Below are 14,114 nucleotides of genomic sequence, written 5' to 3' on the forward strand. Positions count from 1 at the left end.
CCAGAAGGCCAACTATATCCTGGGTAGCATCAAGAGAAGTGTGACCAGCAGGCTGAAAGAGGTGATTCTGTCCCTCTCCTCTGCTCTTGTGAGACCCAGCCTATAGAACTGTGTCCAATTGTGGGGCCCCCAACACAAGAAGGACATGAAGCTGTTGGAGCAGGTCCAGAGGAGGGCCATGAAGATGATCAACGGGCTGGAGCACCTCCCTTCTGGGAATAGGCTGAGACAAATGGGGCTCTTCAGACTAGAGAAGGGGGAAACCTTATAGTGGCCTTCCAGTATCTGAAGGGGGTCTACAGAAAAGGTGGAGAGGGACTTTTTATAGGGGCATGTAGGGGCAGGAGGAGGGGAATGGTTTTAAACTGGAAGAGAGTAGAGTCAGACTAGATATTAGGAAGAAGTTCTTTACTGTGAGGGTGGTGAGACACTGCAACAGGTTGCCCAGTGATGCTGTGGATGCCCCCTCCCTGGAAGCATTCAAGGTCAGGCTGGATGGGGCTGTGAGCAACCTGGTCTAGTGAGAGGTGTCCCTGCCTAGCAGGAGGGTTAGAACCAGATAATCTTGAAGCTCTCTTTCAACCCAAAAAAACTGATGATGATTCTATATTATTGCTGTGCAAGGAACACCACTAAAACTATTACTGACAAAAGCATAGTACAGTATTAAGATTCCACACAGACTTCCTGTATCCTCTCTTCTTATATAACATCTACACATATAAAACCACATCTTACCTTGTTTCCTTGAATGCCTTTCAGGCCTGGCTCACCTGGAGGTCCACTGATGCCCTACACAAAAGTCAAAGAATAGAATGAGTTTTCTTTGAAGGTGCATATAATGTTTCTCTTGAGTTTGGCCTGAACTGCATACAGTAAAATGTAGCATAATGTTAAGCTCCGAAGGACAAGCAGCTTCTGTCTCATATCCTGCTAAGTGCCAAGCATACCAATACCATATTCTTAATATTCAATAAGCAATGCTGGCAGAAAAGGTATTTTACTACTCCTACAAATTTCATCTTTTTTATCTAAAGCTTTCCTTTTGTCTCTTGTTCCTGACTTCAAATCTGAATAATTTTCATATTATTTTTTCTGCCCAAGAAAATAAAATAAGCCACCACCTCCCCCCACACTTTAGCTCTGCTTGTAAGAAATCAATTCTTCTAAATCACTCTCTAGCTGATCAGCTGAGATTAATTTTAATTCCCTGACATCACTGTAACGGTTGCTGACATTACTATAGCTGTTGTGTCTACTCACACAATGAAATCGTTCATGGCTCTTTAGGAACAATGACATATGAGCAGGCCACTCTGAGACAGGTTAGAAACTTACAGAAAATAATGTTTTTTCTTCTATTTGGTATCTTTTACTTCCCTTACCTGAGGTCCCCGAGGTCCCCGAGGGCCAAAAGGACCTTCCAAACCCTATGCAAAGATAAATTTCAATTATCATATTAAGAAGAAATTGCAATTACCAACTTCAAAACAAACTACAGCATATCTCTGTTCATATTAAGAAGAAATTGCAATTACCAACTTCAAAACAAACTACAGCATATCTCTGTTCAAATATTTTCTAGTAAGTCTGTTCATTCTTCACAGTACTGCTGTTCTCCTTCTGTACTCAGTAACTGTTAATTCGATTTTCAATATATGGCTAAAATACTTCTCTTATAGAGCAAACATTGTGGATGGCTACTTAACATCATGAATTACTATTTGGTTAACTGGTTGCTCTTTGCCATAGGTCCTGAAATTCAAGTTCAAGTCATATATCATATACAGAATTCTTATAAAACATTATGGTGCTAATATCAGAATAACTTCAGCTAACTTAGTCTCAGTAGTACAAACTGTAGGAAGGTAGAATCACACTGATAGTTTGCAAAAATCATATTAAGATGCCATATTTTATTATTCCATTAGCTCTTATTTCTCCTTGGAAAGAGTCCTTATCAGAAACTGCTACTGCAGATTGCTCACAAATCTTTCACCAATTCTTTGCAGTTCAAAAATCTAATCTGCAATATTGAAGTTATTCTTTGCTATATCTGCTCTGTTTCTGATGATTTTGTTTAGCAGAGATTACTTTCATTAAAAAAAAATATATAATAATTTACCTTTCAGAATGTGAAGCTGGGAATCATGGAAATGGAAATTTACTCCACATCGTAATTCCTGATCCTCTACAGATGTCAAATTTCTTTTCATCGCTGTCCTCAACAGAAATGAATCAGCAACACTGGCATATGGTTTCTATATCTATTTGGCTGATTTGATTTTGTTCTACGCCAGCTTCTGGACAACTTCCTTTGATTTTAGTAGACATTTCACATAACCTCATGCTACTTCTTACATATTGCATGGATAAAGAATCTAAGAAGTAATGACCTCTTTTTATTCCTCAGAGAGATGCGACTCTTTCACATTCTTTAATGGTATTTCAGTCTTTTCTGGCTCACTTGCTGGCATTTTGAATACCAGTTTCTTAAAGGATACACATGATCTTTAATTTTTTATTATAATACTCCTTATTCTTTGTGACAAATACTTCTGCATTAAATATTTCCTAATTTCTGTACCTGTAATTCATCACTACAGAGAAGATGACTGGAATCACAAACATTTCAATTTGATCTTTGACAAAGATAAGCATAATGCAGATGTTAATATTGAAGAAATGTTTTGACTGAATGATCACCTGTAGTCTAGCTGGTATCCAGGCATAAATGAGTGGTTTATATGAGCCCAACGTACATGATATCTCTACCAGGACTACATTGTCCTTTCATCTTTCAGATTATAAAATCCAGACGAACACCACATTCAGCTGTACGAATTTTACACTTCAGATTAAAAGAAGGGGAACGGACAGATGTGTGAATACATATCAGCACAGATGAGCTAGTGGATGTCTTCTTTAAGTTGTTAAGGTTGTATAAGAACCTGTTTCCACTGTAATATAACTTTATATATTTGAGTAAGAATGTATATTTTTAAAAAATCTGATTAATCGTGTTACAAGATCACAGTCTTTTGTAAACAGTGCCTGGCATCAGTTAGGATAGCCTTGAAATTAAGTATTGAATTACTTTTCTTCTGCAAAATGGAAAAAAGAATACGGTGAACTGGGTGTTTGGTTTCTGTGAACAATATTTTTACAGCAAATATATATATCTAATATCAGAGAATTAAAAGAGGTTCAATTTTTACAGTAATCTTTACAAGCTTTTTTATGAATAGGCCCTGTATTTTTCAGTGTGCAACAGTTGAAATAAAAACTGTACTTACTCTTTCCCCTTTTACTCCTGGGGATCCACATTCTCCTCTTTCACCCTTTATAAGAAATCAATATGTTAAGATCTAAACAAGATGTTTTGATTACATTAGATGCACCTAAGACTGTACAAGCAGTGCAATAGCAGAAGAGGCTTAGCAGATTTTGAGGACCTGAGTGCAGCATTAGGCATGATCTGCAGAAAATATGGTGTGCCCTACTGAGGATGCATATTTTTTGTCTCTGAAAACACCTACAAAATATCCATCCTACATAGTAAGATGATAATAACATATTTAATATCTAACAAGTTTTGCCATATTTTTCCACTTTGCTGTGTTGCCTCCAAAGATCCTGTTTCTCTCTACACTCCACTTTCATTACTGTGACGTCCACTGTTTTCCGGAGTTATAATTGTGAGATGATATAAATGAAATGAAGAATTACTAGAGAAAAATCGGATAATCTCTGTTTGTCTACTGGTTATGATGGCCAAGTTAGTCAATTTCAGCTCTAGAATCTGACAAGATCCTGAATAATATTTTTTTTTCCCGTTCTCTGTTTGAAGAGCCTACCTTGGGATTTGTTTTGGGCAAGCATTAACTATGTCAAGTAATAGTTAGCTTAAGTCAGCTTCCTTCTGTCAAGTTTTTTAAAAGCTAATTAATTACAAATCTGCTTGTGTTTGTAACAAATAATTTCAAATTCTTTCTATTTAACCTGTATTCAGCACTCACCTTTCTTCTTTCTAGCAGCTATTTCACTGGTATGTGGCATTTTTAAAAAATATTTACATTATATTTTTTATCTTCTGCTTTTTTGGTTTTTATTCCAACAAACGAGTCTTCCAACTCATATAAATTACATACATTTTTGCTTTACTTTTAGGAATTGCACTGGGAGCTCTCATGACAAACAGACAAGACAGGCTCTTCTTTTCCTTCTTTCACATACATCATCAACGAGTGATAATTTATTTTTACAGCTCATCCATTCTATAAAAAATCTTACCTTTTCACCCTTATAGCCAGGAATTCCCTGTTTGAAGAAAAAAAAAAAAAAAAAAAAGAGGGAGGATCATAAAAGAAAATGCAAAGGCAAACATGCTGTTAATTTATATAGGAAATAAACAATAACTAATTATGATTACGAAGTTTAACTATTCATTAAAATAAAATATTTCTCTGGTACCATTTAATCTGTAATTATCTCCAAATTTAGAAATATGTATTATGTGGTTATGACCTGGCTGTAAGTATGTCAATCAGGTTGCCTGACTTTTAGCAGATATACACTACGTTTAAACAAGATTTTTAAAATGAACTGATCTTATGTGTGGAGTAATGTTAATCTTTCTACTTGGAATGAACAAGAATTCGAGCTAAGAAATACCAGATGTCAGAAGCCACTGTAGAACTACTTAGATGTTGTTAGCGATGACATCTTCAACTCTGTCTTCTCAGAAGTACAATGCAGGTCAATACAAAATCATGTAGCCTCAAAAGTTTGTTTTGCCAGTGGCATCCCAACTCTACACTTAAGCACACAAGTAGAATGAAGCAAATTTTAAATATGTTCATCAAGTACAGATGCTTCTTTAAGGCAGAGCCTAGCTTAGGTGCTCTAAACAATTAAATAAATTGGATTTGTGAAAAATGGAAAATGTATTTGCAATTCAGTGGAAATAAACTTGGATATCCTTAGGATCTGGAAGACCCTGAAATAAAAACAAATATGAGTTAGCTCTGTAGTATTCACATACCTCTTCACCTTTTTCTCCATGTTCTCCTTTTTGAGTATCACCCTGTTGGAAGCAAAGGAACATAATTGAAATAAGCATTGTTCTTTTATTTCTTACTACTACACTAGAACCTAGAACACTATTCAAGGATTAAAAATTGCCTTTTCTATTTAGAAATATCAGCACTTCCTCACACAATTATGAACAGTATTCTCAAAAATTAATATAGAAAAGTCAACTACTGTTATTAAATGACAGAAACCTCAATCATTAGAGCAAGCTGCTCCATACAAAAGATTTGTCTGTTGTTAGAAAGTTCTGTGGAGCTTAACTAGCCTTCAGACAGATCCAGAGACCTCTGCTGTTAGAGAAACAATTGAATGACTAGCAGTTTTAATATGGTCTCCTTTTAATAGCTGACTATTAAAGCAGCTAACTGTAGATGTCTCATAGCAGAAGTCAGTTTTTAAACCATATTTTACCATATCTCTTCTTTGCTATTTTTATCTCTATAGTTTGGACAAAAATAGATAGAAATATTTTTTAAAAACTCTCTCAACCTTGCTTCCTTTAGGTCCTGGTTCACCTTTTTCCCCTTTGCCTCCATCACCACCCTGAAATAAAGCAGGAGAATGTTATTACAATGGTAAGAATAAAATTTCCATTTCCTTGGAGGCTACAGACTTGGTGCTGGCAAAATTATTTTGGAATAATCTAAGGAAAATTAAGGGATAAATTGACACAGAATCAGGTATGGCACACATGACACAACTTCCATACATTTAGAAGCATAGAATATCCCAAATTGGAAGGAATCCATACAGATCATCTAGTCCAACTCCTGGCTCCACAGAGGACCATTAAAAAACAAAAACAACAACAAAAAAAACCACTATGCCTGAGAGCACTGTCCAAATGCTTTTGAACTCTGGTTCTTGGGACCATGCCCACGATCCTCTGGTGCAGACCCTTTCTCTGACCCCCAGCTGCCCCTGACACAGCTCCATGCTGTTCTCTCAGGCCCTGCTGCTGTCACAGAGAGCAGAGCTCAGCACTGCACTTCCACTCCCTGTGAGGAGCTGCAGCTGCCATGAGGGCTCCCTTCAGCTCCTCTGCTCTGGGCTCAGCAAAAACCAAGTGAACACAGTCACTTCTCATATGTCTTCCTCTCTAAATCCTCCACCATCTTTGTACCCCTCCTTTGGACATTCTCTAATGGTTTCATGTCCTTTTTGTACTTTGGTGCTCCAAACTTCACACAGTACTTGAGGTAAGGCCACAGTGCAGCGGAGAGCAGGATGATCACTTTCCTTACCCGGCGGCAGTGCTGGACCTGATGCCCCCAGGGTATGGTTGGCCCTTTTGGCTGCCAGGGCACAGTGCTGGCTGACATACAACTTACTGTTAAACAAGACTCCCAGATCCCTTTCTCTGGGGCTGTTGTCCAGTGTCTCATCCCCTGTATACATAGCAAGGGCTGCCCCATCCCAGGTGCAGAATTTGGCACTTGCTCTTGTTAGTCTTTGGGTGGTTGGTGATTGCCCAGCTCTTTAATTAGCCTGGATCTCTCTGCAAGGCCTCCCCTCCCTCGACAGAGTCTACAGCTCCTCCTAAGTTAGTATCATTGTCAAACTTGTTCAGAACAACTTCTAGTCCTACATCCAAGTCATTTATGAAAACATTAAAGAGAAGTAGCCCTAAAATGAAGTCCTAAAGTGTTTGATCAGTTGCTCAGCATCTAGGGAGAAAGGCAAAAACCTTCATATGTACCTTGTTTGTCTCTGGGAGAGCTATTAAAGATACAAAAATGTTCAGAGGTCACACACTCCGTTCTTTGCCTGGGCCAAGAAGCTGTTATGTTCTGAAGTGTTACAAGAGAGTGGTAGAAGAAGAGTTTTAGAACTTTCTTCACATAGGCCATCATTTTCTGGTAGAAATAAATCTTTGTCTAACAGATCTTTGCTTCCATATTGCAGGTTTCAAAGATATCTTTTTGATTTGAGTTTCAAAATAATGCACCTTTTTAACCATGGTGTTTACCTAGAGTTTACCTAGTAATATAAAGATATGTCCACGATAGCATGCGATTACAGAATTTTTTTTGTTTGAGCTCTTAAAATGGCAGCAGCCTTTCCAGAGATATCAGTGACATACTATGATACCCTGCTTCTGTTTTATCATGGATGCACAGAAAATACCTTGATTTATAAACACATTAACCAATTATAATACAGTGCAACACTAATCACAATGATTAAAATGCAAATTCTCAAGGTTTTTCATGTGAATGCATACTTACAGGATCACCTTTGTCTCCTTTTATTCCCATTTCACAGACACAGTTCTTCAGCATACACTAAAGGGTTAATAGAAACATTAAGTAGAACATTTTCAAATGTGTTATTTCAGATTTCTTAAGTAAAAACTCTGCTTTTGCCTGCTGACATGAGAAAACATAAAATACACGATTTAAATATTTCTTTTAGAATCAACATTACATTTCAGTATAGCCCAACCAAAATCAGTTGTTTGAATTCCAAACTTCATGTATAACACAAATCAGTTACTGATGTAATTACAAATATTTAAAGCTGCATATACATATAGTAAAGTACCGTGAAACTATGTGATTTTTGGGCAATTCTGACATTGGTGTTGATTTTAGTGAGACAACTAATGAACTTTCACGTATAGTAGTGTTTCTATTCTACTTCAGAAGGAGGAGTCTTTTATGCTACTAATACTACCAAATGGAAGTTGAAGACTTATCAGGAACAGGGTGGGAGGAGAAACTATATTCAGGAAAGGAAGGGTGATTCATTCTGCAACATTGTTGCTTTACAAGAGAAACAGATATCAGGAGGAAAAGATACCATCTAATACTAATAAGAGTAACCAAGAGTAAGAGGAGTAAAACTCAAAAAAACCTACTTTCTTCCGAAGTAAGGCTTCCTGTAGAAAGAAAGAAAACAACCAAAATGTATTATTTCTGCATAGAATTCATTTAACAGTGTACTAATTTAACTATTTTCCCTCTCTGGTTTACAGAATTCCCAAGGTAAATGAAAAAGAATATAAACACCTTCATCTGTCATCATTGGTAAGAACACTAGTCTATGAAACTAGTCACATTGAAATGATTCTTCAGTATGAGAAGCAGCTAGACAGGTAAAGAGACAATATTAAAAATCAAAGCTAAGAAGCGGAACACGAAAGATTGAGGAGAGGCCTTACTGTGGAAGCTTTTGCTAAAATAATACATAGAGGAAGGTCTCAATGTTTTATCAGTGTTATGCACGATAGCACCAGTAAACTGTTCAAGTTTTACCATATGCTCAGAGACACACTCCTTGTGCTGGGGAATACCCTGTCCCTTCATTGCTGTGCTATCATTGTTCAAGCACACAAATCCTTAGAAAGTGGCTGGAAAGAGGAAGCCAACTTGATCCTGACTCTTGGTTTAACACAGAGACACAAATTACAAAAATACTACTTCCAACAGCACCATTCCCTGAGATCTCTTCCATGAATTTTTGTTTTGTAAATATGTAAATTCATAGGGGCAAAAATATATACTTGTAACAGGAGAAATATTTTAGAAGTGTCTTTTGTACTTCACTGCAAATCTCTGCACCGCCTTCAGGACTAACCTGACAAACTTAAGGGAAATTTGCCGTGCATAGATGTGGGACCATATTACATCAGCATTACTTACCAATTCCAGTGCTACATCAACTATCAGGTTCTCGTCATCCAGGCATAAGACATGCTTAAAGGATGAATCGCCAGATATCAAGCGCAACTTTTCTTCCTTAACATTTTTCTTGGAAAGGCCAATGGTAAAAAAGTGTATTCCAAGACTCCTTGCTGCAGTGGCTATACCCTCGACACTAGGGCTGTTTGGATGATCCACACCATCAGTCATCAGAAAAGCCACTTTTATACTTCCCTCACGACCTTCAGTTTTGAACAGCTGAGTGGCATTGGAAATTGCATAATAGGAGTAGGTTCCTTGGCCAATGTAGACCAGAGCCCTGATTTTCTCTTTAAAATTCTGCACATTTTTCCATGCTATAAAAGGATGATCAACACTGACTGTGCTGCTGAACTGCATGCCTGCTAGTTTGACGTCGTACTTCTGAGATTTAACTGGCTTCATCTGGAAAATGTTGTCAGTTAAGCTTAAAACAAAATTCTTCTGTAAACCAAACAACTGATTTTTGGCACTTTCTGAACTGTCCACGATAAAGACTATATCAATGAGACACAAATCACCTGCAGTGGAACAAAGAAGTTAAATGTATGAATGATGGGCACATCTGCATTACAGACTATTGTCTCTGCAACAATCCCAATCTTCAAACCATCTCTCCCAAAATTCCTGTCTTTTCAGTATTGTTCTGAAGAGAATTTCATTGTAAATGCCAATAAATTCTATTAAAGTCAAGTAATTAAATATAATTTACTTTAATTTATATCAGAATTATTAAGACAATCTACAGACAAACACTTTCAAATTAAGTTCTTAATGGGATTGGTTCAGAGTTTTAATTGGTTTTGCACACAAAGTACAAATTTTCCACATGCAATTTCAAAATGAAAAATACCTTATCATTTAAAAGAGAAACATGTGTCAATTGAAATAATAGGGCAAATTGTAATGCTTAGCCAAGAAAATGCAGGATACAACTCAGTATTTTTGGTTATCAATAATCAAAATAAATTACATTTATAAATGCATTCATATTTATTCTTAAACATGAGGACATATGCAGTATGGTCAACTCAGATATTTAAGAAAATAGTTTTACCGTCATCACTTTGCACAACAGAATGAGACCTTTTTCCTTTCTTTTTATTTTGTCCATCTGCTATCTGGTTTGTTGCCACAGCCAGAAGTAGAAAGCAAAAGAAAGAATGTTTTTTCCTCATAATGACATTTATCCCAAATTAGATGACTTTTGCTTCCTATTAAAAGAGAAAAATAATCTGTGAACACTTCATGAATAAATACAAATAAATAAACACACATATTTACAGACAGAATACATGTTTGTGGGAAGCACAATTCTGCAGGCAACTTGTTAAAAAGTTATAATAATAATCATGTAGGTGGTTGAAGTGTAGCACCCACTGCAATCCCAACTGGAGCTCCCATTTATATTAGAATGTGTTCTATTAGAGAAGAAAAAATGGGTGGAACACAGTGCCCACTTTTCAGCTTTAAAAACATCAGTGCTATCGTTAACTTTCAGTTGAACATACAACAAAGTAAGGTAAATTGCCATTAATTAACATTGCTCTCAAAATATTTTGCTATTAATATATTTGTATTAAAATAGCAGAGATGTTACAGGAAATAAAAATACAAATAATTTCTAGAATTTTTTAATTGTTAGGAATAAATAGATCTAAGTGCTTTAGGATACAAATATATTACCCACAGCTGGAGAATTAGCATGAACAACTTCTTATAAAAAAACAATGGCTTAGCAGTGAAATTCAGTACATGAATGCATCATTAATGTGCATTATTATGACAGAATGCGTGCAATGTTGTCTGAAAAGACAGTAGTCTATTACGACAATTTACACAAACAAAGTGAATATTGCAATATTTAAGTTAGTGACTTAACATATTTCTAGAGAAAACTGTACTCCACTAAAAATTATTTTTTAAAAGCCTTTAATTCACAGTAATTTGAAATACCGCTAATAATGGTAACCAATAATATCTCAAATTTAACTATCCTTCCTCAACACTACCTCCAACTCCATCAAGCAGTTACATCTATAGAATCTATCAATTCTCTAAAGGTACAAAAGTCTCTTACCTTCAAAGGTATTCAAAAGGCAAATTGGGGATTGAATGAGCTGTCAGCATAGAAAACATGTCCTGTAGGTTTACGCAGTATGGAAAAACAAAGAGAACTGCAAATAAGTAGTCTATCCACTTGCAAATGACTCTATCTTGCCTCAAGATCTTTTATGGTCCATTATTCCTGGTCAGTTGGCCAAAATTTAAACGAAAACAGTCAGGCATTTTGCCAGTGCTGAGAGGGAGACCAAGCCACTCTGTTAAAGGGACAGAGTCAGCCCAGGAGCACAAGTACTTTGCCTTTTTACACAGCTGAACTTCCACACTAAAATACTTGCTGCTAAACAATTTACATCTTTACCTATTGACCTTGTCAGCCACACCTCTTCAGCTTCTCCAAGCAGCAGTGGCTCACAAGAGATGTGACATTAGCATAGCATCCCTTACAGCCTGAGCTCAGGCTTGAAGAGGAGAACCTGGGTGCATTGCAATCAAGAGAAGTACCGGGAGGACTGAAGTTACCATTGAGCGTCTGGGAGTAAAGAGGATGTACAACCCAAAGAAAACTAGCATCTGTTTCATTGTTTCAGAAACAACTTGCAAGGCACACATAAATCTGGATACAATATTATAGTCTTCTTGAAAGAAAATAGTTGTGATCGGGGAGGGAAAGAAATAATAAATTCCCGAGAATTCAAAAGTTCAGATTACCTTCAAATTCTGCAATACAAATGTATTTAAATGCCTAAAAGGCCAAAATAGGAGGTATTACTTACAGAGCTGCCCTTGTACATTTTGAATTGGTAAATGAATATACAGATGACAAGTTCTAAATCCCTTTGGGCATAACATTCACACAAAACAGCTTTAACCTCTTTGAAAGCACAGGCACTTAATCCCTAGTGTGCCATAGCAGCTCACTGTATCCACTGCAGCCACTGACCTTTCACACTCCACCTCTCAGAGCTCCCTCAGCACGGCAGATAACCCCTCCAGATTGAAATAGGGGATAATAAGACTTTGGTCAGTGAACCTTACATTATCGTTCATGATCTGAGAGAATGTGGATACTGTCTGATATCTGAGTTACAGCAACTCAAATGGCACAGTAAAGAAACAGAAATAGGTGACAAAGATGAGAGAGCTTCTGGATGAAGGGAGACAAGAAGGTGACAATTCTTTCACTTGGATAGCCACAACTGAATGTGAATAAGATACAGGTCTATAAAACCAAGAAAGAAGGTGACTACTGTATAGTACAAGAATATAATATGTCAAGAGATGTTCTGGTGCTCAATCAATGATATCAACCAGATTTTAATGCCCTAAATTTTCTTTTTTTTTTTTTTTTCCCCAGTATGTCCTTCACACAGTAAGAATGACAACATTCCCTTGCATACATTGTAGATTTTTTATCCTGTTAGGAAACAGAGCTAACTGATGCAATTTGAAGTACACATTTTAAACAGTTTTTACAAAACAGCTTTCCTAATGCCTAAGGTACATTAATTCAGTGACATTCTTATTCATGTTTCAAGTAGCATATAGTCTTCAAAAATAAGACTGCAATATACCAAGCAAATGATCATTTAGCTGCTGAGTTAAATTAAATGTGTGTAACATATAAAAGAAAGAGATAATATTTATGCTGTCTAAATTCTGCCCTCTGGTGCACCTACATGATTGTGCACTGCGATAAGTTTGGGCATCTTATTCAGCCTTTAATCAGATTATAACTAGCAAACAAAACTACTGTAAAACATAAGGGCCATATGTATAAAATAACATAAGCCTATAGTATAAGAGTATAACACACATCCCTTTGTAATAGAAAGTGAAAGCTAAAGACTAAGATAGTAAAAGACTGAGACGCAGGGTTCACGAGAGAAAATATCTCTTGGAATAACTGATTGCACTCCTTCATCCCTGTCTGACCCCGATAAACTAAATACTCTTTTCAGATATTCTTCTTATAGATACCCAGACAGGGAGCCTCAGGACTTGATGTTCTGTGTGTACAAAGTCAATGGTTGCTCAAAGCGACCAATGAATGTATCAGCAAATTAATACAACCTACCGAAGGACTTCCTTCAGAGTCTGGAGTTTTCAGAGAATTCAAATGACAACCTAATTGAGACACTCTGGAATACGTGTGAAGAACTGTTCTTCAAATTACTGCATTAAAGAATCCTGTTCATTTATGTTCTCTGTGTAATGTTCCAATATCAACATTTGCAGCGACTCGACTTTCTACCACCTCTCCCTGCTCACATTCCCATGGCCACCAGGTAAAAGGCAACATGCGTTCTTACTAATTACACTGCATTCCAGTAGTGTGCTTACACTATCACGAAGTCTCAAGAAATGAGTAAGATGTCAGACATTTAAGCTACTCATTCCCTCATATCTAAAGAACTTCCTCTTAAAATCAAAATTAGATAATGCAACTATAGGTGGTTACTGAAAACAGATGGGAACAAGTCAGTATGTCTGATTTCAACAGTACCAAAGGAAGTGGACCACTGAAGAATGAATAAACAGTGAAATAAGCACAAAAATACTGCCAATGTTGCCTTTGATATATGATATACTACTCTAATTGAATTACTCTTATTTTTTCCATAAATTTTAGCCTGCTTTATTTATCAAAACCATTACTAAGTTCCTAAAGACGACCATTAATACATAAAAAGGTGCTGTGTTTTCATGCAGGATGTGATTTCTACTTCCAAAAATGAAACTTGGCTCTTTTTAAAGTACAACTCAGTAGCTAAGTCAACAGCTGGAATCATAATTTAGCTTGGAATGCCACCTTGTGCAAACACAAAAATCTATGAATCACATCAGCTTTAGTTTCAAAATTTAGGAAATTGAATTTGATGCTTTAGAAAACGAGTATGTTTATTAAAATCATAGTTTGAAAGATTCAGATAGAAACATACTGCAACCAGTTCCGTAGGCTCATGATTCCTGTGGTGGGGAGTTCTAGAGGACCATGAAGACCAGGAGAGCAAGGCTCTCCCTGAAGATATAAAAACAATTAAGAGAGTGCTACTGTGGGTGGGGGTTTTTGAGGTTAAAAGCATAATTTTAAAAAGAAATTCTTCACTCTTTTTATTTTGGAGAAGTATACTTTGGAAGGTACATGGCTTAAGGAGGAGAAAGAAGGTAAAATAAAATAGTTCATATGCAATTCTGTATATCCAAACAGTAATCCCTTGAATAATGTAATCCTATCATAAACAACTCCAACTGGAATGGGGAAAATGTCTT

The 14,114-nt window shown here is 36.4% G+C and overlaps 1 protein-coding gene across 2 annotated transcripts in view; it reads right to left on the bottom strand.

Moving 5' to 3' along the window:
* COL28A1 (collagen type XXVIII alpha 1 chain) overlaps positions 1–11,043 on the bottom strand; it is a 57,675-nt gene extending 46,632 nt beyond the window's left edge. For both annotated transcript variants that reach the window (XR_014884242.1, XM_010712543.4), the window contains exons 1-11: positions 10,858–11,043; positions 9,835–9,991; positions 8,739–9,298; positions 7,955–7,975; positions 7,323–7,379; positions 5,584–5,637; positions 5,045–5,086; positions 4,294–4,320; positions 3,297–3,341; positions 1,386–1,430; positions 739–792 (exon numbers count right to left, since the gene is read on the bottom strand). Coding sequence is in view for 1 of the 2 variants with exons in the window: in XM_010712543.4 (XP_010710845.1) it covers positions 739–792; positions 1,386–1,430; positions 3,297–3,341; positions 4,294–4,320; positions 5,045–5,086; positions 5,584–5,637; positions 7,323–7,379; positions 7,955–7,975; positions 8,739–9,298; positions 9,835–9,955 (1,026 nt within the window). In the remaining variant the exon portion in view is untranslated. The remainder of the gene's footprint in view (positions 1–738; positions 793–1,385; positions 1,431–3,296; positions 3,342–4,293; positions 4,321–5,044; positions 5,087–5,583; positions 5,638–7,322; positions 7,380–7,954; positions 7,976–8,738; positions 9,299–9,834; positions 9,992–10,857) is intronic.
* Positions 11,044–14,114: the final 3,071 nt, after the last annotated feature.

The sequence above is a fragment of the Meleagris gallopavo genome, chromosome 6, assembly GCF_905368555.1.
Source record: "Meleagris gallopavo chromosome 6, MGAL_WU_HG_1.1, whole genome shotgun sequence".
NCBI lineage: Eukaryota > Metazoa > Chordata > Aves > Galliformes > Phasianidae > Meleagris > Meleagris gallopavo.